Source organism: Hylobates moloch, unplaced genomic scaffold (assembly GCF_009828535.3).
Source record: "Hylobates moloch isolate HMO894 unplaced genomic scaffold, HMol_V3 SCAFFOLD_23, whole genome shotgun sequence".
NCBI lineage: Eukaryota > Metazoa > Chordata > Mammalia > Primates > Hylobatidae > Hylobates > Hylobates moloch.
The window spans coordinates 21,688,021-21,713,646 of record NW_026652298.1 but is presented as its reverse complement, the minus strand read 5'-3'; the positions used below and the strand labels follow the sequence as shown (position 1 = coordinate 21,713,646).

At 40.8% G+C, this 25,626-nt stretch overlaps 1 protein-coding gene and 1 non-coding gene across 2 annotated transcripts in view; one reads left to right on the top strand and one right to left on the bottom strand.

Annotated features, from left to right (window-relative positions):
• The window catches only part of ARHGEF28 (Rho guanine nucleotide exchange factor 28), a 121,240-nt gene extending 98,975 nt beyond the window's left edge, over nt 1-22,265 (bottom strand). The window contains exons 1-2 of the mRNA XM_032144997.2: nt 22,141-22,265; nt 2,832-2,953 (exon numbers count right to left, since the gene is read on the bottom strand). Coding sequence (XP_032000888.1) covers nt 2,832-2,953; nt 22,141-22,225 — 207 coding nt within the window. The 5' untranslated portion in view covers nt 22,226-22,265. The remainder of the gene's footprint in view (nt 1-2,831; nt 2,954-22,140) is intronic.
• Nucleotides 7,661-7,723, top strand: LOC116462814 (U7 small nuclear RNA). The gene has a single exon (XR_004246469.1). It is a non-coding gene; the product is annotated as a U7 small nuclear RNA (small nuclear RNA).
• Nucleotides 22,266-25,626: the final 3,361 nt, after the last annotated feature.

The window sequence follows — 25,626 nt, the reverse complement described above, 5'->3', positions numbered from 1 at the left end:
AAGGGGCACAGAGCTTCCACGCCTTCCACAAATGCACCACCCTCCAGGAACCCCATGTATTCAGCTATCCAGAATCTCTTGAACCCAGTCCTTTTGGGTTTTTATGGAAGCTTCATTATGCAGGCACAATTGGTTAAATTATTAATCATTAGTGATCAATTTAACCTTCAGCCCTCCTCCCTCCGTGGATGCTGGTAGGTGGAGCTGAAAATCCCAATCCTGTAATCCTGCCTTGGCCTTTCCTGTGACCAGCCCACATCCTGAAACTACCTAGGGGCTGCCAGCCACCAGTCATCTCATTAGCATACAAAAGACTATCACTTTGGAGATTCCAAGGATAAGTACAGTCATTCCTCACTTAAGTATGGAGATATGTTCTGAGAAATGCATCCTCAGGTTATCTTGTTATTGTGCAACCATCATAGAGTGTACTAACACAAACCTGGTAGTATAGCCTTCTACAAACCTAGGCTATATGGTATAGCCTATTTCTCCTAAGCTACAAATCTATACAGCATGTTACTATACTGAATACTGTAGGCAACTGGGACACAATGGCAAGTACTTGTATATCTAAATATAGAAAAAGTATAGTAAAAATATGGTATTATAATCTTATGGGATCACCTTTGCAAATGCACTCCACCATTGACCTAAATGTGACAGATTCCATATACATGCACACACAAACACACACATGCACACACACACACACACACAGGAATATTATTCAGCCCTAGAAAAAAAAAATCCTGCCATTTATGACAACATGGATGAATCTGGAAGACATTATGCTAAGTAAAAAAAGCCAAACACAGAAAAACAAATACTGTATGATCTGACTTATATGTGGAATGTAAAAAAGTCAAACTCATAGAAACAGTGAGTAGAAGGCTGGTTACTAGGGGTTGGAGGGTGGGGGAAATGGTGAAGTGTTGGTCAAAGGGTACAAACATTCAGTTACACAATGAGTAAGTTCTTGAGACCTAATGTACAACATGGTGACTACAGTTAATAATGCATTTTGTACTTGAAGTTTGCTGTAGATCTTAAGTATTCTCACTACAAAAATAAATAAGTATGTGAGATGATATATGTGCTTAATTAGCTTGATTGTGGTCACTATTTCATAATATGTACATGTATCAAAACATTACATTGTATACTTTAAATATATATAATTTCTACTTGTTCATTATACCTTAATAAAGCTGGAAAAGAATAAATAAATACCAGAACATGGCTAGAACACACCAAGTCCAATTACCCTGTGGTATGGTTTGGCTCCGTGTTCCCATCCAAATCTCACTTTGAATTATAATAATTCCCACGTGTCAAGGGCGGGACCAGGTGGAGATAATTGAATCATGGGGGTGGTTTTCCCCATGCTGTTCTCGCGACAGTGAGTAAGTTCTCACGAGATTTGATGGTTTTATAAGGGGCTTCCCTCTTCACTCAGCACTCATTTTCTCTCCTGCTGCCCTGTGAAGAGGTGCCTTCCGCCATTATTGTAAGTTTCCTGAGGCCTCCTCAGCCATGCAGAAGTGTGAGTGAATTAAACCTCTTTTCTTTATAAATTACCCAGTCTCAGGTATTTCTTCATAGCAGTGTGGGAAGGGACTAACACACCCTGTATCTTGAACATCTCCTCAGAACTCCCACTGTGTCCTACACTCCATGACCCATTCTAGAGTTCTATAACTAAGACTGACATTTAGTTAGTTTATACCAAAACAACTATACCAGTTATTTACAGCTGAAGTCCATTCTGATTTATTGGTTTCTCTGTCATTATGACTACCATCCCAATCTGTGCTGCATTTGATATAACAGTGCTTTGTAATACAAAAGGAAAATGCAGAGATGTGCTACTAAAGGGCTGAAATTTAGTAGCACATCTAGATGGGAAAAAAAAGTTCAGATCACAGAATATATCTATAAATAGGGTAAAATACATGCATACTAACAACATAAAAGGGTTAAATGTCTTCCTGCTCAGTGAGTAGATAGGGTGGATCTTATATGGGGATTAAGTTTTAAAGTCAGTTTATAAGGCAGACATTGTGTTGTCAAAACTACCCTTGAAAATCCCTTAAATCCTCCATATATTAGTGTGTAGAAATCTTTAGATCTATAATTTTTACAAATACTCAAATTTGAAGATCACTGAGCTAGAGAGAAGAAAAAAGACAAGAAGAAGCCAGCACATTCAAACCATCTGCTTCTGTGAGATTTAACTCAAAAGTCTCTATCAGGGACTGGGTGGAAGGTTCCAAAGGATTCCGGCTTCCTTATAATATGATACCATTCTGTATTAATATGATACGATTCTGTATTAATATGAAAGCTCTACAATCTTACTACATGTTAATAGATGCGTTGTAACAATTAACCAAGTAATTTATGTGACAGTTTCCTATGGTGCTGGGACCAAGCACCTGCTCATTACATTTGCTGGATTTCAATACAAATATTGCATAAGCAGGTCATATACATACTGTTTTTTGAAAAGCTGTAGAGGAGACATTTGTCGCACAGTTGTCATTTCCTACTTGGGCCCTGAAGAAGAGCTCTCACACTCTTCCCATTTGGCAGTATCTCAAGACCCCTCCCTGACAGTGCCTCTGGGTTGAGTAAGGTGTCTTGTGTTCTGAAGTAAGCACCTAAGTTAAATGCTTAAATGTTCATACAATGAGACTCCACAAAAGCATCCTGTTTGCTGCTCTTAGGCTAAAATTGTCAAAGGAACACAACAATGCTGAATCTGTTTCTTACAAACCCAGGTTTTGGAGAGAGATAGAAATCATCCTGTAATGTCAGTTAGGCCTTACCTGATCGATCACCATACAGTTAGCATAGACTTCATCACCTCCATTCAGCATGTCTGAAAGCCGGCCTGCAGCAAGCAATGTCGAGGGTGGCTTGGATTTTTTTAGGACATCGAAGGAGCGATCTAGGGTACAAAGATGAAAACAGGGCAAATAAAGGAGAAGGGGTTTATTTTACAGTCAAGCTTTACCTTCTTAGACCATAAGAAAAAAAGTCAAGTGCATTTTTTAAGATGGCTTTTGGCTAGATTTTAAGATCTACATGCAAGTAATTTTTCATCTATATCCAAACCTCAGCTATCTAGAACTTTTACGTAGGATGAAAAGTTCTAGATAGATAAATATTTGCCCACTTCAAGCGTTATTTTCCCTATCATTAGAGGCCTTTGTAAAATCAATTATATCTTTGCTTTCGATTTCTACTATATTTTTAAATTAAACTTCATTTCCCTTTATTAGTAACTAAACTTCAGGCCGGGCATGGTGTTTCACGCCTGTAATCCCAGCACTTTGGGAAGCCAAGGCGGGCAGATCACCTGAGGTTAGGAGTTCGAGACCAGCCTGACCAACATGGAGAAACCCCATCTCTACTAAAAATACAAAATTAGCTGGGCATGGTGGCACATGCCTGTAATCCCAGCTACTCAGGAGGCTGACACAGGAGAAGCACTTGAACCCGGGAGGTGGAGGTGGAGGTTGTGGTGAGCCGAGACCATGCCATTGCACTCCAGCCTAGGCAACAAGAGTGAAACTCTGTCTCAATACAAACAAACAAAAACTATACATTTCCCTTTATTGATAACTAAACTTAATTTCCCTTTATTAATAACTTAGAAGTATTAGTGACTGTACTGTGATCCTCAGTTTCCACTGACATGCTCAGATTCAATGACCCTCTATCAAAGGACCCAAGAGAGTACACAGCCTAGCAGTTCTGGCTCGGTACTGCTTGCTAACATGCAGAATCTCACACGTGGAGAATTTGTCTTCTATTTTGGTTACAGAAATGTTTATGCTTGCTTTCATGTCTCAGCTTTGTTCCAAATAGATGAGGTTGCCTAAAATTGAGTCCCAGAGAGTTAAGCTGTTACTGTGTTTGTAGAGAATGAAGAGTCAAAGGCAATAAAACACATTCGAGCTAGAATGCCTTGTGTCTTGTGACCTTGGCTAGTTTACTAGCCCTCCAGATATCTTCACAAAGTTTCCTCATCCATAAAAGCAGATTACTATTATGCTTTCCTCATAGTGTGGTTATGAGGATTAAGTGCGTTCAGACATGTAAAGACTTGACACATGCCTGGTAAAAAGTGCTCAATAAATATTATTTGTCAGAATTACTACTATATTTGTAATTATTATGGATAGCAATTTTTAACCATGTTCAGTGTGAAGTGCCAGGTTATTAATACTAACCATAGTGTGTTATGGTAATAACAGATTTTCAGTATGTGTAAATGACTTTGACAGGACAAAGTCAACATTATACCTATAGTAAATGCCATCCTCACTTACATCCCAGTAAGTTTTCTTGAATAGGTACATAGGGATGGTACTGCTGTTATTCCATTAGAAATGTCACATGTCCCACTGCCTGTCTTATCTATGTCATAACATAAAACCTGATAAGCCCATGACAGTGAATCAGGAAATTAAAAAAGATTAATAACTGTTGGGCTGATGTACCATGAGCAAAAAAAAAAATCCATTCTTTCTTGGAAAGTAATGAGGACATCATAAAAGTTCCAAAGTTCTATGAATTGTAGTCTCACAAGTCAAATGGCCCTGGCTTCAGACTCTGCTTCTAAATCTATCTCTTCTCCACACAGAACACTGAAGTGTGAGATCCATTAAGCTTCTAGAGGAAACATACAGTGTTAAAGAAAAACATTTTCTTTTTTTTTTTTTTCTTTTTTTGAGATGGAGTTTCGCTCTGTCACCAGGCTGGAGTGCAGTGGCGCAATCTCAGCTCACTGCAACCTCCACTTCCCTGGTTCAAGCAATTCTCCTGCCTCAGCCTCCTGAGTAGCTGGGATTACAGGTAGGTGCCACCACACCCAGCTAATTTTTGTATTTTTAGTAGAGACGGGGTTTCACCATGTTGGCCAGGATGGTCTTGATCTCCTGATCTCATGATCCGCCCACCTCAGCCTCCCAAAGTGCTGGGATTACAGGCGTGAACCACCATGCTTGGCTACATTTTCTTGTTATATACACAATGTATTCTTTTAGCAATTTCTTTTTTTCTTTTTTTTTTTGAGACAGAGTCTGGCTCTGTCACCCAGGCTGGAGTGCAGTGCAGTGGCATGATCTTGGCTCACAGCAAGCTCCACCTCCCAGGTTCACGCCATTCTCCTGCCTCAGCCTCCTGAGTTGCTAGGACTACAGGTGCCCACCACCACAACCAGTTAATTTTTTGTATTTTTCAGTAGAGACGGGGTTTCTCCGTGTTAGCCAGGGTGGTCTCAATCTCCTGACCTCATGATCCAGCCGCCTCGGCCTCCCAAAGTGCTGGGATTACAGGCATGAGCCACCACACCCAGCCAGTCTACATTGTCTTAACTGCAATTCTGAAATCCAGAAAGCTCTGAAAATCAGAATTTTCCCCATAAGTTTGGTTCAAAAACATATTCTGTGGCACAATCTGACCTGAGCCCACATTGGACCATGCATATTCTTTATTTGCTCTACTTGGTGTCAATGTCATACATTTTGCTGCAGAAATATTGATAACACTTGATGATAGCATTGCCCCAGTGTCTCCTATGGGAGTCATATCATATTAGTATGAACACTAGGCCAAAAAAGATCTGAAAATTCTGAATTCCAAAACAAATCTGGTCCCAAGAATTTCAAAGAAGAGATTGTGGGTCTCTACAAAATCAGCCATATTAGATACTAGAACAACACTTCCCAAGCTTTTCTCATTCTTCTACCAAATTCACAATTTTGCCATATTTACAAATCACCTATATTGTTTCATGGATATATTCACCTATATTCTTTAGTACCCATCTTTAAATGGACTCACCTTTTTTCTTTAAATAAAATTAATTTTAAAAATACCTATAATATTAAGAAAAATCTTATCCCCACTGTACATAGAAAGCCAATATTATTCCTGTCAAAAGTAGAAGGGAAGGCCAGGGGCAGTGGCTCACGCCGTAATCCCAGCACTTTGGGAGGCTGAGGTAGGCAGATCACAAGGTCAGGAGATCGAGACCATCCTGGCTAACATGATGAAACCCTGTCTCTACTAAAAACTATAAAAAATTAGCCGGGCATGGTGGCACACGCCTGTAGTCCCAGCTACTTGGAAGGCTGAGGCAGGAGAATTGCTAGAACCCAGAGATGGAGGTTGCAGTGAGCCAAGATTGCACCACTGCACTCCAGCCTTGGCGACAGAGTGAGATTCCATCTCAAAAAAAAAAAAAAAAAGAAGAAGAAGAAGAAGGGAATTATATGTACTGAAATCATGCAAACAAAACAATGAAATTAGATTCTGACTAATGACTATCAAAACTGAAAGTCTGAGAGGCCTGCTCTCTCTTTGTTGTAAAGGGAGATTCTGAAGGATTCAAGAAATGTTAAAGATGCAAGGGTACCACACTGAGACTTTCTCCTTCAATCAACAGAACAATCAAAAGAAAATACCTGCATGACTCTATGATTCAATGTCATCTTTGTGTTTGTGGACATCTCCAAGATGGACTATTCCTAGAGGAATTCACCATACACTTTCAAAAAGTGGGCTATGCCAGGTGCAGTGGCTCACACACCTGTAATCCCAGCATTTTGTGAGACTGAGGCAGGTGAATCACTTGAGCCCAGGAGTTCAAGACCAGCCTGGGCAACATGACTAAACCCTGTCTCCACTAAAAATACAAAAATCAGATGGGTGTGGTGGCACACACCTGTAGTCCCAGCTACTCAGGAAGCTGAAGTGAGAGGATTGCTTGAGCCAGGGAGGTGGAGGCTGCAGTGATCTGTGATAGTGCCACTACACTCCAGCCTGGACGACAGAATGAGTAAGACCCTGTCTCAAAGAAGGAAAAGGAAAAAGGAAAAGAAGGAAAGGAAGGAAGAAAGGAAAGGAAGGAAAGGAAGGAAGGAGAGAAAGAGAAAGAGAAAGAAAGAGAGAGAAAGAAAAAGAGAGAGAGAGAAAGGAAAAGGAAAGGAAAGGAAAGGAGAAAGGAAAGGAAAAACGAAAAAGGAAAAGAAAAAGGAAACAAAATAGGAAAAAGGAAATGAAAGGAGAAACAAAAGGAAAAAGGAAAAAAGAAGGGAAAGGAAAAAGGAAAGGAGAAAGGAAAAAGGAAAGGAAAGGAAGAAAAGGTGGCTTAGCCCATGTCATCTTCCTGTCACTCGGGTAATGGCTCCACTGAGACAGTAAGTCTTGTGAAGGACATGGGTATGCAAGAGCATAATCCAGCATAATCTCCTCTCTACTTCTGTCACCTAGAACCTGACACATAGATTTAGTCACTTGCTGCAATCATTAATAACATTGGCACAAACATCCTTTTGAGTATTTTTCTGAGGCATACATAGCCTCTACTTGTCAAAGGATGCCTCAAGACAAAAGATCTAGAAGTGAACACAGACTCACAAACCAGAAAATGATGCAGACTAACAGGACCACCACTCCTTTATTAACTTCAACACTAGCCACTGCAAATAATGGGCTTAAAACCAGCAGAAGACTGATCGCGAAAGGAAAATAAGCCTTAAAGCACACCTTCAAGTAAACATCAGCTACGCATATTAAAGTGGCTAATTACTCTACCATGTTTCAGCCCATTCAAAGGAAAAGCTATAATAGTTTCATTTTTTTTAACTGTTACAGCTCTTTTCAAATTTGTCTAGCAGGCTTTTTGGGTTAAGTCAGAAAGTCCCCAAAAATAGTTTCTTTTTTTTAAAGGTATCTTTTCAATATTTTCAAGAAATATGATTTTATCACTTCTATATGTAACTACTCCAGTAACAAATTAAGTGAAAAAGTTATTGACCCCAAAAATGGACTGCTTTTTCAATGAGCATATAGAAATAATTTGCAATAAGAACCAGCTACTTGTTTTAAATTAATGCTGTCTTATAGGAAGTTTTTCTTAGCTACAAATTAACTTTATAGTTTTGTTGATAACATTAATTTTTAATATTTGGTAAGCATATATTTCAAAGACAATATAAAAGTAGCCAAAGCTCAACTCCCATTTTAAAAAAATGGCTGCAGATTTTAAATTAGTGAAAAACACTAGTGTGTTGCAGTGGTTAAAAGCATGAGCCCTGGACTGCCTGAGTTCAAGTCTCTACTCCACCCTCTATTAGCTGTGTGACCTGCGGCAAGTTACTTAAGCTCTCTGTGCTTCCATTTCCTGATCTGTAAAATAAGGCAATAATATATCCATCTCATAGAATCATTGTGAAAATTAAATGAGTTAATATTTTAAGTGATTAGAGCAGACTCTGACATAGTAAGCACCCTATAAATGTTTTATTAGTTATGCTTCCTAAATATTTAAAAAGTAAATGAGGTTGCATAATTTTAGTTCTGATTCTTTTTAAAAATAATTTCAACCTCTGCTATAATGTTACACATTCAAAAACAACCCAAGGCCACTGGCATGCACAAAACATTCCATTTGCTTCACGAAGCACATTTAAAATGTTGTGACTTTTATATCAGACTTAGCTGGTGTTAAGAAATTTTGAAAAATTTATCCTGGACATGGTTAACTAAAAAACATAAAATGTGAAGAGAAAGAAAAGCCGTCAAACTGCCCATAGGATTTACCTCCAAGGACTGAAGGATGAGCTCTCATGAAATGGGAGGGATTATAACTGCAGGATAAAGTCAGACAATCAGAGACAGCATTTCTCAAGAACAAAGGCAGGATTTCAGAAACTAAGATGTCCTAACATGATGAAGTGGACTCGGGCCAGCTTCTCACTGCAAAGTGCCTGGAGGATAAACAGCAACTCCAAGGGGATCCCCAGCTCTCCGCTCTCCTATTCTCACTGCTTTGTAATGTGATCTAGGTGGCTCCACAAGGGCTCCGTGAGGTCAAAATTTCATCAGCCCATCCTTCCTGTCCTAAATGCTCTAATCAGGTGACACAGGGGAGACAATTGAAAGTAAATAGATTCCACCCATAGAAAGAAGGGGAATTGGAACTAGTAAGGGGGAGAGGGAGAGGCAGTTGCAGATGCCTCCCTTCTGACATTTACAACTACTTCAAGTCTAGCAGGAAACAGTTAATGGCACGGCCCAGCCTAGGGCTTCTTCAACTGATTTCCAACAAAATCCACCTCTCCCTTAAGAAGCTAAGAGCCTTGTAGCTAAAGCAAAATGTGGCCTACTTGACTGGTTATGTAAGTGACCCACACCCAGACATAAACAAACCCAGCTAAGGCAGTTTTCTGCAAACCTGTGCTGACCTGGTTTGGCCCACTCTGGATGCCAGAGTGCAAAAGTCAGGTGAGGGCCTCTCAGTCCAGGTCTCTTAACTGTGGCTGAGTAGATTGGTTTCATTCATTCATTGTATTTTGTTTTAACTCTAGACCTTTATGAACAGCAGAAACGTTCACTGAGAATAACTAACCACCATACAATGGGTGAGCCTTACTTTAGAGTTCAATTTCCAACACTCTGCTGAAACAGTGCCCATCATGGTCACCAAAGACCTTCGAATGACAGAACCTATAGTCAGTTCTCAGTCGCACCTTCTGTGACCTACAGCTGTATTTAATACAGTTGATCATTTCCTGTCCTTATCCTCCAGGACACCAGGCTTTCTAGGGTCTCCTCCCACCTTGCTGGCCTTTTCTTCTCAGGCCCCATAGCAGGTTCCTCCTCATCTTCTGGATGTTGGCAGGTTGTACTACTTTAGGGTCAGTCCTCAAACTCCACTCTCTCCACTCTCCCCTTGGTTATCTGACAGCATGGCATCACACACCATCATACGATGATGACTCTCACATTTTCAACTCCAGTCCAGATGTCCAGACCACTCCCCTGAGTCACAACTATCCCCTCAATATCTCCTCCCAGTTGTCCTAGCAGCCATTTCAAGCACAACAGATCCAAAGCTGAACTCTTGATTCCCACCCCGACACCCAGCTTCTCCTCCCAAAAAATGGCAACTCTGTCTTTCCTTGGAGTCACCCTTGACTGTTTTCTTTCTTTCACAACTGGATTCAGAATCTGACCTTTCTCATCACCTCCACTGCAACACCAGGCAAGCCACCACTGTCTTCTTCCTAAACTGTTAAACAACAGTAGTCTCTCTGCTCCTACTCTTGGCCCTCCATAGCCTTTTCGCCACAGGATAGACAAAGGAAATCGAGTCATGTCATGCCTCTGCAAAATTCTCCAATGGCTTCCCATCTCATTCTGAGTGAAGGCCAGAGTTTTGCATGACCTACAGTGCCTCCCGTTGCCTGCCCCTCCTCCACTCTCTCCCAGCCTCTCTGAAGCCCTGCCCACTACTCTACTCCAGCCCCACAAGCCTCCTGGCTGTTTTTGCCTCAGGCCACTTGCACTTGCTGCTCCACCTTCCAGCATGGCTCTTCCCTGGATATGCAGATGCCTTGCTTTCTCACTTTCTTCTCATCTCTGCCCCAGTGTCATCTTACCAAGAGGCTCTCCCTGATCATCTTATATGAAATGGCAACCGCCAAGCCTTGCTTTATTTTCACTCATGCCCCTTACCATCACCTAGCATATTAGGGATTTATTTGCTTGTCGTATGTCATCTGTTTGCTTCCACTAAAACATAAGCTCCATGAAAACAGCAACTTCAAAGACAGTTTTGTTCACCATCTCCCCAGTACCTAGAACCATACAGGCAGGCAATGGATGATGAATATTCACTGAAGAGATAAATAATTTATCATCAAGAACAGAAAATTCTCTTCAGGTCTAGTAATGTTTTCTCAGATTCTGAGGTTTTCTTGTGATAGGCTCTCCTTGCTACACGTTGTGATGGGAGTGTCACTGTCTTCTTTCATTCACTTATTCACTCATTCGTTCATTCTTTTTTTCAACACTTACTGAGTGTCTACTGATCACCAGGTACTGTGCAACCTGCTGGGCCCAGGATGGAGCCCTCAGCCTCTATCAGCGACTCTTAAACATCTTCAGGCCGGGCGCAGTGGCTCACGCCTATAATCCCAGCACTTTGGGAGGCCAAGGTGGGTGGATTACTGAGGTCAGGAGTTGGAGACCACCCTGGACGACACGGCAAAACCCCGTCTCTACTAAAAATACAAAAATTAGCCAGGCGTGGTGGTGCATGCTGTAATCCCAGCTACTCGTGCAGCTGAGGCAGGAGAATCGCTTGAACCTGGGAGGCAGAGGTTACAGTGAGTGGAGATCATGCTACTGCACTCCAGCCTGGGCAACAGACTGAGACTCCATCTCAAAAAAAAAAAAAAAAAAAAGAAAAGAAAAAAGTCTTCAAAGCCCAGTGAGTATTGTCTATTCCCCAGGAGGTCCCCTGACCCAGCCAGGAGGCTTTCTTCTTCTCTGAGCTCTTTCTATTATCTCTGTATTTTGTCCTATGTCATCTATCACACTCTGGTGATGAGAGTTTTATTTTGCTCTTCCTGGTAGGATAAGTAACTTCCCGACTAGGGTCTCAGCTACAAACAGATTGTGTAAAACACCACAATATCATGCACCTCTTAGGCCTTCTGGTAGCAGTAGCCCAAGAGTATTACTGTTTAATCCCTTTATTTAAAATATCAGATAGGCTACCCCTTTGCTAACAAAATAATGGGATGATCAGGCAGATATGCAAAGTAAAGGTACCGGGAAGAAGATATCAGGAAGAAAAACATTAAAAAGGAGGAATTAGATGTAAAATATGAACTGCTATAAGAGTCAGCATCTCTGGAACACCTGCTACACACTGGGTAATTATACCAGACACGACTACTATTGTAGCTAACATAACTGCGGTGCTTACTCTGAACCAGGCACTGTATGATTAATATTTATTAACACATTTCACCCCCAAAACAATTCCACTTGACAGATGAGGAAACTGCAGTGCTATTTAAGTAACTTCCCAAGGGCACACAGCTAATCAATGGTGGCTCTCTGCAGACACTCTGCTATGTAGTTCAAAGTCCTTTATGTAATAATTAGGGTTACCAAGTATCCTATTTTGAACCAAAGAAAATGGTATTTGAGCAATGTCTGGTATTTTTCCATTAAGAAGTTTCATTAATGTGTTACAGTGTGACTTGTACCTAGGTATGTTCGCCCACTTCCTGGCCCTGTCCTATTCACCCCTGGCAGTTTGCTGAGTCTTGCTGAGAAAACATTCATAGAACAGTAGATACATTATCTCATTTTGTTTAAGAGCACAACAACATTCAAGATACTCAAGACTCAAAGACCTAAAAGATAAACTAAGATGTCAACTGCTATTTCTAGGTGATAAAATATAAGCAGTTTTTATTTTCAACTCTTTACTATCTGTAATTTCTAGATTTTTAAGAATAACCATCCTTAGATCTAAAATAAGAATCTGAAAAAGTCACATTTTTAAAATGTGCCTCTTAAGTAAAGCTGTGTAATTTTATGCAAAATGGTAGGTTATCAGTAAGTCGACCATATCAGATAATATATGTATAAATGTATTAACTGGAAACGTTTTACCCAAGGGCATACGGAATTGTTTTTAACCATCTGCCAAACTTACTCTCCATAACTGCATGAGTCATTATCATATTTGTTTTGTAGACAAGAAAGCTAAGGCCCAGGGAAAGTGATTAACCTGCCCAGGTTGTTAAGTGGTTGAACCAGAACGCAAACACAGTCCTGACAGAGAGCAAAGCCCAGCCGCTGCAGTATACAATCTCCCAAATTTCCTCATTCAAAGGGACCTTCACCAAGTTCTGAAGTTTATAGAAAGTCCTTTTCACCAATGGTCTTAGTGTGACCCAGAAGAAAGAAAAAAACCTATCCTCACAATGAAAGTGAACATTTCTGAGCTGGGTGCAGTGGCTCATGCCTATAATCCCAGCACTTTGGGAGGCCAAGGTAGGAGGAATGCTGAAGCCCAGGAGTTCGAGACCAGCCTGGACAATACAGTGAGACCTTGTTTCTTCAAAAAAAATGAAACAAATTAGCTGGATGTGGTGGTGCATGTCTGTATATGCAAGCTACTCAGGAGGCTGAGGCGGGAGGATCACTTGAGCCCAGGAGTTGGAAGCTGCAGTGAGCGATGTTGTTGTCACTGCAGCCTGGGTGAGACCCTGTCTCTAAAAAAATGGGGTGGGCAGGACATTTCCAGAGGTAAACTAGCATTCATCTCCTCATCCATTCCTCTTCTAAGGTTCTCTTAGGATTTTTCCTGATATTAGTCTTGGCTGTACTCTTCTGAGTTGGACCTGAGGTTACAGAGAGGATACATCCAAATTCCAAAATTATCCTCAGCCCAGGAATTTCCTGTGGGTCATATGTAAGCTAAAGTAACTCTGTAGATTTTAATACGTAGCAAGAGTATCTGAGAGAACCCAGGGAACCTCTCTTCACCAAACTAGAGTCTCAATCCAAATACCCAATTCACTCTCATAACTTACCTAAACTTCCTGGGATCCTTTAGAAAGAAAAGTGGTCCCTGGAAGGAGGTCGGGCCTCTCAGGGCAGTCCTGTTAGCCACAGAAACAGCTGGGGACAAAGCCAGTGGATTCCAGAGGTGCTGGGAGTGAGAGCTGTTTCTCCAGCTCCTCCTTCCCCCCTGGAAAAGCACAGTTTAAACCCCCTCCTAAATAACAAGTACACTTTGGGTCTCTAAAACCAGATCCTTAAAAAGAGTCCTATTCTACTGTTTTGAAAGAACTAATCAAAATTATTGAAGAAGAAAACAAGCCTTTTCCCTTATAATAGGGGAGAGACATAGGGGGAAGTCAGGAGAAGTGGGGGGAAATGCAGGCCTCTGAGAACAAAAACCAATCGTTCCAAGTCCTCACTCCTCATTGTAGTGGCACAAAGTAGCCTTCAAGACTCCCTACATTTATGTTTGGAAAAAGGACTCTTGAATGTATAAATAACGTTTTTCTTCCCTTGCTTCCCTCAAGCAATCAAGCAGATATTCAGTCATGTGTGGTGTGTGGACTTTGGCATGATTAGATTTAATCAACCAGCCCCTTCCTTCTTGATGCAGTTCTCCAAGGCCTAAAGCAAATTAGTCCACATCAAGGAAAAATTGGCAAACTGAGAGGGGAAGAACCTAATATATAAAAACACCATGATAAAACCAAAAGACCTCAAATGAAGTGGCGGACTCTGACAAGACCACTTCAAGTGACTCCAAAAATATAAACAAACTAATGAGGAAGATGCCCCATATGTCATCATCACAAAGAACTCTACGAATAAGTCAAGACCCTTATAATCTTATGGAAAGACACTGGCACACAAAAATGATTTTGTTTCTTTCAAATTCATGAGGAGCTCTATTCTCCAGTGCCTATCCCTAGAGCCATATGTGTTTCAGCCCCCCTAAATATCCTCAAAAGTAATGAGTTCTATAGACAAAAAACTATGCTAGCAAAATAGAGAATTCTCCAAGGAAATGTACGTTTTTTCACTTATTTTTTATGTATCCTCAACAGGAACATTTTGAATGAATGAATAAATGGAAGAATGGCTGAATGAATGATCAAAGTCAAGTACGACCTGGCATTCCTCCAAATTGTTCTGTTTCTTCTGGTTGAGAAGCCCTACTTAATTCCTGAATCCTGTTTCATTATCCTGAGCAACTCTAAGACACCACCGGGTAGGTAGGGATGAATGAGAGCTGGATGTGGGATTTGTCAACATTCATAACCAGGACTGTCGATTGTCAGGGATGACACGTCTAACCAGGTAGACGAGACAAGTGATTTCCCTGCCTCTGCGGAACAGTGTGAAATAAGCTATGGGCTACTCTGAGGTTTGGTGGGTTTTTCCTGCTTCCATCTGGGGCTCTGCAGTAGATCACTTTGCAGGCTACCCCACACCATCATGAGGACAACCATTACCAAGCACACTTGCAGGAAGAACAAGGTCAAGCAGCAGGGCCAGGCTCAGCTTTCCTGGGCCACTCTCAGGTGCCTACATGGTGAGAATGGGATCCCATAAATCCCGAAGCCCTCTGAGAAGAACAGGAAGTGGCCTGAATTGAGCACCTGTGGCCTGCCATGAAGCCCACCATAGTGCAAAGGAAGAGACCAGATGGCAGATGTTTCTGGGGGAAGCATCTAGGTCAGCAGCCAGGGGAAGAGAGTCCAGGGTTTCTGTAGGGTAAGAGCCAGGGTGGGGCCAAGTCAGGGTGAAGCCAGAAGGAGAATCACCAGGTCCTGACTAGCACCACAATCCCAGCTGCTGACCTTTATCACAGTTGCCAGAACACCCAGTAATAAAGCACTTGTGCCTCAGGGAAGAGCCTAGGCCAGTCAAGCCACAGCAGAACCCAGGAGGACCCAGGAGGTACAGTGTAGATTGACGGATTGGGACTTTCCATCCCTCCACCTCCACCCCTGATTAACCTCCACTGTCGCCAGGAAATCACATTCAACAGCAGATTGACAAGGAAGAGTAGGAGAGGGAAGAAACTTGAGACACTTAATATTTTACATAAAGATACTGATCAGTCACCAAAAATGACTATTTACATTATTGTATCAGACCAAGTTTTCTGTATTAGGCTAAAATATATCCTTTCCCCTCCCCTGCCCCACTGCCTATAGAGTGGGACCCCATGAAGATGATCAGATCAATTGTAGATAAAGACTATCTGGGTGTAGTGTGGGTAAATTTATGCCACGAGGCACTTTCAATATTTACTGCCTACTTTCTGGGATCCAAGTGCTGGAGATGTGATAACGGGCTGGCCGCCTTCAAGGGATTCAGTGTCTTAGGGTATAGAGGTTTAATAACAGCTGTGATACAGTAATGAGAGGGCCTTTCCTAAAAATATACGCAAGGCAGAGTGACACAGGAGATACAATGCTGAACTCCAAGGGAATTCAGAGAATGCCTCCTGGTAAAAAGGACACTCAAGCTGCATCTTAAACAGCAAGTTGGAGATTAATAGTTACAAGTGGGAGAAATATTCACCTGACTTTGCTAAAACAAAAATAAAAGAGGGAGGGAGGGAGATGTATGGAAGGCATGTGAGGGTGGCTCACAAAACTAAAAGAATTAAGCATCCAAGCCTTGAGAGGTAGGAACCTGGGCAGCAACAAGGGCCCGGAACACAGGCAGCACCCTCTCACTCATCTACTTCTCTTTACATGTTTGCAGTATTTCCTCCTACTACAGGCTGGTTTCTCCCAGCTAACGGTTTTCACTCCAATCTATCCAGCATTGCCACCCAAGAAAGAAGACACTGCCATCCAAGAAAGAAGACATTGCCCACCAACCTCCAGTTTGAATAATCCCAAGGAAGGATTCTGATTGGCTATGCTTAAATCATGTGCCCAACCCAGGCCAATCATTGTGACCCAGGCAGGAGGAGTGCTGTGATCGGCCTAGTCTGGGTGGCGTTCCCATCCCACTGCACTCAGCAAGGCAAAGTTACATGAGAAGTCGGCAGCATCATTTGGACCTATGGCCAGAGTAATGGAGGGACCACCTCCTAAAGAGCAAAGGGAAGAAACATACTAAGGACGCAAAACTAACCATCCAGGCCAGCACAACATATGGCACCTCTCTGCATTTCTGTATTGCCATGAATAAACAGGCCACAAGACTAGGCTATTTTCTATCACCTTGATACCTTCTATGTATATCTGACTCTGTCCATTTGCTTAGAAGGAACATCCTGCCATTAAAACCCCACCAAGCTCACCACAGGCTTACAGGCTATTGAAATGACATTCTTTTTATGATACCCCCAACTTGAGCTAGTCTCTTCATCTCGAACTTTGACAGGAATTTTTCCTGATCTCTCCTATGGGACTTAATCACTTTCTACCTTACTTAATTAATGTATCTGAATAAATAATCATTTGTCCTTCCCTAAAACTAAGAGTGATGGAGAGGAGTCCCCTGAACAAGAATATAGTAAATTATAATACTGTCTCCCTTCCACCTGCAGAGATTAATGGAGAATGACACCTTGCCCAAGAATTTGAGCAGCCAAAAATAAAGAAAAATTTACTTTCAAAAATTTGGCAAAGTATTTGTTTAACTAAAGGGAGCTCTGAGGGTATGCAACTATGTTGTCTGGCAAAGAGTTTGCAATGGGCCTCCTCTACTCTGCTGACAATGGTAGGCCTCTAGGCAGAGTCTGGAATTGAAACTGCTCTGTATGAGGTTAAACACTCTCTCTTCATTGAGAGCCAAAGAAATCTTAGCACGTTATGTCACCTTTAGAAAAATTTTTCTCTTCCTTAATAAGGATTTCTCTAGTGACTTACTCATCCTATGGTATTCAGCTATCATTTGGGGAGTTTTTAGACTGAATACTCACACGCATATCCACATGCATGTGTACATCTGATGAAACTTGACAAAACGGAGGGAAAGAAAAAAAGACAAATAAGCCCATGAGATGAAAGTATCTCACCTTTAAAAATCATTAACATTTCTAAAATGTCATCATACCTCTGCCTACTTACTGTGTCAAGGATTATTTTTTCAGATTAGGTACCTGCCCTCTAAACATTAAATGAGCTCAAGAAATAGGCCAAAACAATGGTCTCAGGGTCTTAGGTCTCCATTCGCAGCATGCCTAATGTCTCTAACTGTATCTTTTAGTCTGAGACAAACCTGTAAACTTTCCAGGCCACAGTGGAAAGCACTCCCAGCCCCTTCTTTTCCCAATTTATCCTATCTCTTCCTCTCCTAAGCCAACCACCCTGTGCTCCAGGCATCTGTGCATCTGTTCCTGATCCCAATCCAATGATGCGTTTAAGTACTAGATCTGTGTATAGGAGGAAGGTATCAGGATGCATAAACAACCCTACCATCTTGCTCCTCCAGAGTCTCCCCGTCACTTCTCCTCCTAGTAAAGATACACAAAGGAGAGGGAGAAGCTAAGATGGGGAGGCACAATGGCACCTTTTGAACCCAAGGTAGCTACCCATTGAAGTTTACCATCCCTTACCGCTACTAAGAGGTGGTGAAACATACCAGGAAGGACAAAGCCTCTCGAGTGTCCTGGTTCTTGGCCTGGCTCTGCCATTTATTAGCTCTAATTTGTGGCAACTCATTTCTCCTCTCTGATCCTTGGAGACCCCAACTAATAAATGAAGATGACAATCACATCTAAGATACAGGTCTTTTACAAGACAACACATGCAAAAAACACATTATTCATATGTCATTCTTTCATTCCTTCCCCTTCTTTATTCTACCATGGTTACTGTTCCCTATGTTTCCTGGTATGACTTTGGGAATAACTGTAAAACTCAGCCTCAGTTTCTTCACCTATAAAACAGAGACAATATCTGTATTACAGAGTTATTTTGGGACTCATATCATAGATGTAAAGCATGTACTATAGCTTAGTAAAGAGTAGTTATGATTAATAGGGTACCATATAAATATTAGTTATTTTTATTATGATCAGAGAAAATATGGTGCTATCTAAGCTCTCCAAGGTTGTCAAGCTTTCTGGTATGCATTGCCTTCTTTGGCAATTGTGGCCTGGTTTTGCGCCAGCAAAAAGAAAAAAGAAAAAAATGTTCACACTATGTGTCATTGGAAAGGCAGCATATGATATGAGCTGGGGAAGGAGAGAATGAGGGAAGCTGCACAAGTGGATAAAAGGTATAAACGAATAAACATTTCAACATTTCCCGGGGCCTAATGATTTATACTAAAGTATGCATTTTAAAGATTGAATGACAATTATGAGAACCTTGGGTAAAGCCTAATTCCTATATTTTTCAATCTTTGATTAATAGGCAATAAATTTCTTGATTGAATCTCCTATTAAAAAAAAAAAAAACAAAAAAACAGAAAATCAGGCATTCCTGGAGCCCTTGAAGTGGAACAGTAATGGATTCTGGCCCACTCCAATCATTAACTGCTGGGCTGCTAGTACGGCCTGTCCTGGGGCTGCCTATGAAAGGAACATGCCAACTTTTGCGAACCCTAGGAGTACATTTTGGGCAGCCTGGTTTTAACCGCTTTCATCATGCTCCGCTCTGGACATGGGTCATTTCCAAAGGCACTGTTTCTAAGTCACATCCTCTTATCTTCCCTCTGAAGGCATGAGGATAAGAAAGTACTAGATATACTTTTTAATTGAAATATGGTATTAGCGAGTTTCCGCTAATGTTATTTTCCTCTTGTTACCAAATCCTTGCTCTAAATTTTCACATCACTCCCTCCACAAGCCAGTAATATATATGTGTCTGGGTTTCTATCAAAAAAAAATAGTGAAAACTAGGACAGAAGGAGATATTAAACTTTCCTTGTCCTGACAACGGAGGTCAGGACAAGGAAGGAACAAGAGAGAACATCAGACACTATTTCTGACCAAATTCAAGAGAGGTTTGCCAACAAGCCAGTAATTCCAAGCCCTCAAAGCCACCTTCATGATTTCTCAGGTGACTTGAACCTACATATGAGAATGATGGTGGTGGTGATTAGAAGGAAGGGAAGAATGATTAAGAAATTCAAGCCACCTCAGTTTTGAAGACTGACAAAAATACTTATGATATCCTGTAAGCGACAAGAGACCACAGCTCACAAATTGGCCATCAGGCTAATAAACCAAGTCCCTTGGTATTTCTTCCACTATATGGAGGGGGCATGTCTGGGTCCTGGGAGAGGGGTCCCCATGTTAAGATCCCTGTAAGCAGAGACAGCATCTGTGAGGGTCATTACTTCACCATACCCTCAAGAACAGTGCCTGGCGCCCCCCACCCCAGATGTTTGTTGAACATATGGATAACACCCCCTCACATCACTGTTGCCCTCATCTGTCAAATGAGGGATTTGGACCAGATCATCTCTAAGGCCCTTTAGGCTCTAAGGATCTGTGGTGCTGGGACTCTGTCCAGCTAGCATTACAGCATGACCAAACCCACCCTTCATAACTAAATCACCATGATTTAATAAAGAACGCAAGTGTGGAACATGGTCTAACAATCCCCACCTCTCTTCTACCAACCTTATTTTCACTTATCTTTTATCAGTGGCAAATAGTTAATCATTTCCATATCCCAGGTACCTGCTTTCACTTGAATTATGTTTAATTTATACATAGCTATGCTATGACTTTCTGTTGCAGCTCGTACTGGCCACGCTTCAACTTTGGATTTAAAAGGAGAGCATGATGAATGCATTCCCTACAACTCCAATGGACTCTCAAAGTTCTCCACTGGCCTCCTCATCGTTAAACCCATGTCTCTCCAGCGTTAGGCTGCCCAGGCCCCAACGACATTGGGCCACATAAACACAGAACTAAATAAAGCACATTACACCCCAAATTTAACTGGGTTAGAATTGACACAGAGATTTGGTAGACTGTACAGAATGGTACCTACCCTCAAGAAGTTCTCAATGTACCAGAACTAATAATATTCACTCCAAAGTAATAGTGATTTTGTGTATCTCCTCTCTCAAAAACAATTTACATGGTTTTTTATTTACTATTTGGGAATAATTTCAAACTTACAGAAAAGCTGAAGGATATCCACTAACTTTTGTTTTTAAAGCTGAAAGAATGACAGCAGTACAAAAAAAAAACAGCAATATATACTATTTACCCAGACTTACATATTGTTAACATTTTACTCCATTTTCTATTTGTGTACAAGCTTGTTTTTATAAGCACATGCTTGTGCTCATATATATATATATATACCCCCTGAATCATTTAATAGTAAGTTACATATATCATGGCCTTTTAATATACAACTGTATCCACCCAGGCTTTCGTGTTGAAATTTTTTTCAGTCTATTCCTTATAACATCTATAAAATCAATAAAATAGAAAAATCAATTTTCTTAGATAAAAAATAAAATTAATTTTTAAAACATTAATTTTAATGTCTTAAAATAGTATATTGAATATAAGCTATTAAAGTCTTCAGTGATAGAATTTGAAGGATGGCAGCTGAGCAACATGAAAAATGTGTTCAGGCTGAGTCTTTCTACTAGCCCTAGATGGTAAATGCATCTCATTCCCGGAGTTGGCCTTGATCTAAGCTAAAGAGCAAACAAGCCAAATAAACACTTCTATTGTATTTCAGAAGGAAGAAAGAAGACGCTTGAAGCTAAGCTGGTTTGCTGACAACTGCTAGCGTCCATCCTCCTCTGGAAGAAGCACAGGGTGACAGGGTAAGCCATCCTGCTCCCTAGAACAGGTATGTTCCCGAAGGACAGCGCTGCAGAGGCAACCAGCTTAGAAACACCTTTTCTGCTTGTAAGCTTGTGAAAATGTTCCTTTTCTCCTTGAATTAAAAACAGAACCACACACGTCCCTGCACAAGACAAGAATGGGGAAGGATTACACACTATCTTATTTTTTTAAACCTCAGAAGGCAACAATCACCGCCAGCTAAGCCCAGCCGAGGATGGGACAACAGCTTCTCAGGGCATTTCTTCTACACCCCAACACCAGCTTGCCCCTTGTTTCCATGGCCCACACTACAACAAGAATGGATTGCAAGCAAGAGAGAATAAGTAATGTAAACCCATTCCATTATCAATCATGCTCAGATAAATGGCTCTTCTTCCTTCAGCAGTAAAGGATTTTACTTACTTGATAATTATTTTTAGTAAATTATTTAATATGTGACTGTATTATCTGAAGATATACAGGCTTTTGTGTTGAAAGTATTTTTTTCAAATCTTTTCCTTATAACATCTATAAAATCAACAAAATAGTATAAAATAGAAAAATTTTAATTACAACAATTTTTTTAAATTACTATACACTTGAAAACTAAAACAAAAGATGCAGAAACTGGGTATGAAACACATGCGTATTCTCTGCAAATCCCACAAAGACTGAACATGTTTAAATCAACAGGACTCTTTATTGTCAAGGTAACTCCAAGGTAATTCTGATTAAGTGAATCCAAAACATTTACCTTATACTAAACTCCCTTTTTTTTTTTTTTTAATGAGAATTGCACATACATAATAACACCAAGGTAAGTAGATTCAAAGTGAAAGGAACATAAGAATTAGTAGGTTTGCCTCAGAAACCTATATGTATCTGTACAGTGAGAGTTTTATAAAGGCACGTATAAACACGCGCTACATTGGAAAAACAGTCTGGCAAAGAAACAAGGAAAAGAAAGAATAGGACGTCTGGTTTTGCCCGTGAAGGAAAGAAAGGATACTGCAATCTACCTTGTTTGGACGTCCTTCTTCGAATCTTCATTTTGGGAAAGGAAGGCCACGAGTAGTTAAAAGGTGAGTCGGAGTCAGAATCCATCTTTTTGTTTTGGTGAAATCAACAGATGAAACAGTAGAGACTCAGGAAGAACTCGGGGCGTCCCCAGCTAGGAGGCAAGCCTCCCCATGTGATGTAAAGGGAAGGAATAAGACTGGATGAAATAGCTCCTGCACACCAGGGAGGGAAAGGCAATAAATGTTTTGCTTCCTTCAGGCATTCAGGCGTGTACACCGACAAGGAGGCTGTAAATATTAAAGCCAAACTAGGGAAGTAAAGGAGGGAGAAGTGGGGGAGCTAAGAGTGGCTGAGACACTGAAGTCCACTTATTCAAAAGGTCATTGGGAGCAAATGAATCATTAACTCCCCTCTTCTGGTTGCTGGAAATGGAAATGAAGGAGGAAGGTAACTGGGAATTGAGAGTTGCCTGTGATTCAAGAAAAGCCTCCCAATGCAGGCTTGTTTTGCTCAGAATGAGAATATTGCTTCTCAGAAGAGCTACCCGGTGCCGTGTTACATAAAGGTTGAGGTTTATGTGTGTGGACAGCCAGAAAGCTTGATCCCCAGGCAAATGAAGGCCAGCAGACTCCAGGAAGAGCTCTTTCCAGAGCAGACTATTCTTTCATATCATTGGCAGCTTGGGCAGCTTTTCAGATCTAAGAACCAAAACAGCTCTGATAATTCATTTAACAATCCAGTCTCACCGCCCTTTTAATCCTAATGCGGTTGGAAGTTTTAACTTTTGTATAGATTGTACTCATTTCATTAGATTTATACAAAGTTATCTACCACTGTTTAGCACAATTGGAGTATTTCCATATTGGTACTGTCACCAAGTCTGACCATCAATCATCAGGATTTTGGCACCTTTATAGCTCTGACCTAAACTTTCAGTCCATCTCAATAGATCTGGTGACTAATTTACCACAAACCAACAGTTCTTGCAGTCTCCCTGAACAATTCTCCAGTAATTAGCATTCAGGAGAAGCTCATTACTGCCTCCCCATAAATCGTGGCACTGCTCAGGCTCACTTCTCCGCTTCCTATAGGCACATAGATATGCATGCCCCAAATAAGCTCAAGCACAACAGCCGAGATCTGCAGTGGAAAAAAAGGATATCCCAAATGTTATCAGACAGTCTCTTTTAAGCATTTCTTTTAGCAGAAACAATAGCAAGAAATGTTTGTTTTGTTTTGTGAGGTCACCTGATGTCCAAATAAACTAAAGGATATTGGAAACAATATGAGGATCCACTAAGTCTGCAGATTTAGAAGGTGACAGTATATGTCTTAATTAACATTCATTTCTTTGCTTCAGTTATTTCCTAAATTGTCGGTACTACTGTGCCACGCTGTGTAAGAAAACAGCTGCATAGCCTGCTCCATGGAAGCTAATCCTGCCTGATTGGGTAGGGGTTGAGTGAGGGGTACAGGGAGAAGAGGAGAAAGGGGAGAGACCACTTAATTTCAAATTTAAATCAAAATCAGAATTACCTAAATTACTGCTGTGTTTTTATATAGTTTGTCACATAAACATACAACTAAAACAAAATACAACTAGAGTATAGTTACAAACATTGCAACTAAGTGGAAAGAAATATTGATACATTTTCTATTTTGTGGCTTTTTTTATTTTTTATTTTTTTGAGACAGGCTCACTCTGTCACCCAGACTGGAGTACAGTGGCAGGATCTCGGCTCATTGCAACCTCTGCCTCCTGGGTTCAAGTAATTCTCCTGCCTCAGCCTCCTGAGTAGTTGCGTCTACAGGCATGCACCACCACACCTGGCTAATGTTTGTATTTTTAGTAGAGATGTGTTATTGCTATGTAAGCCAGGCTGGTCTCGAACTCCTGACCTCACGTGATCCACCCACCTTGGCCTCCCAAAGTGCTGAGATTACAGGCGTGAGCCACCATGCCAAGCCTGTGGCTTTTAATTTGATGAATAAGTACATATTATTCTCAACTAGCTGGGTATAATTATAAGGATATGTAACTTTCAGCCCTTATATCCAGTAAAAGAGTTTTAGTCCACATGGATCTTTAATTAGAAAATATACCAAAACTTGTGGAAGAGCATTTACATTCACTCTCAATTTTAGAGCACAGAATGGTGCCTAGGACGCTGTAGGCAATTGCTGAAAGAATGAATGATTTACAATAGTCAGTCTTCCATGTAAATGACCTTTACCCTGTGGATGAAGAAGCTTTACATGACAACTGATTAAAAACCATATTTTGACAAAAACATCTACAAGAACTATTATAAAGTGTTTAAAATATATATTTGTATTTTATTTAGCACAACAGTTGTAAAAAGGACAGTACTTCTGGGTCAAGAAAATCCATCGTTCTGAGGCTGCAGACAATGATGGGAGTGTGCCTAGGTCTATGGCCTTTTGGCTGCTTCTAAGTTGTCTGTAGACCAAGGAAAGGGGACCTTCGCTAGTGTGGACAATCACCAAACCAAAATAGTGTTGGATCAGGAGATATTGTTATTTTTCTTCAGCTCTACTTGCTACCATTAAAGAATCCTTTGAAATGCAAAATTTCCAAGGCGGTTAGAAATACTAAAGTCCTCATCCTGAATTGGTGGGAGTGGGTTTTGTAGCTCCTCGCTACACACGCTAAACCTCTACTATACTATCCCCTTAACTAAGGTATAGGAGTACTATGCTTCTTACAGTTGACTGATGCTACGGGAAAGAGGAAGACATGTTTCTTATTAAATTACAAACAGAACAAAAGTAATACAATCTACAGGGGCTCCCTAACTTGTTTTATTAAGTTGGTCAGAAATGTGACAAAGTGTTCAGAAGACTACAAATGTAGAGAAAGAAGAATCAGGGGCAGAATTTCTCAGAGGCATCAGAATGGAGGTAGGGGCCTGAGGGAAAACTGTTCATTTTAAATGCAGATTATGAGATTCCCATCCCAGATGTGTTGAATCAATCTCTCCGAGGGTGGCCCAGGAATCTGCAATAATTTACAACAAGCACCACCCCTATCCCAAGCAATTCTCATGCCTATGGAAGTTTTAGAGTCACTCAACTAGGAGGTAGATAAACCCCACATCAGCAAGTTACTGGAATAGGCTATTCCTCCTGTGACTACCAGTGACAGCTCAGAAGAACTTCAAGGCAATATAGACAAAGAGAGAGATGAAAAAACTGCATAAAAAGTATTTCCATTAGTTGAGATTCCAGAGAGATTCATCCTAATCTAATTCTTCCAAATGCAGTCCTTTTTGACCAGTTACATATCAAGTGATTCTTGATGTCAAAATTATTCTGAAATAGTATTGAACAACCTAACCAATATATGTGAGACACCCAACTGATATATGTGAAAATGCCTCAGATATCAAAAGAAGAGACTTTCCAATGTCCTCATTTGCTCTACCATTTATCAGTAGAATAAAATGATTTCTACTGACCAGCCA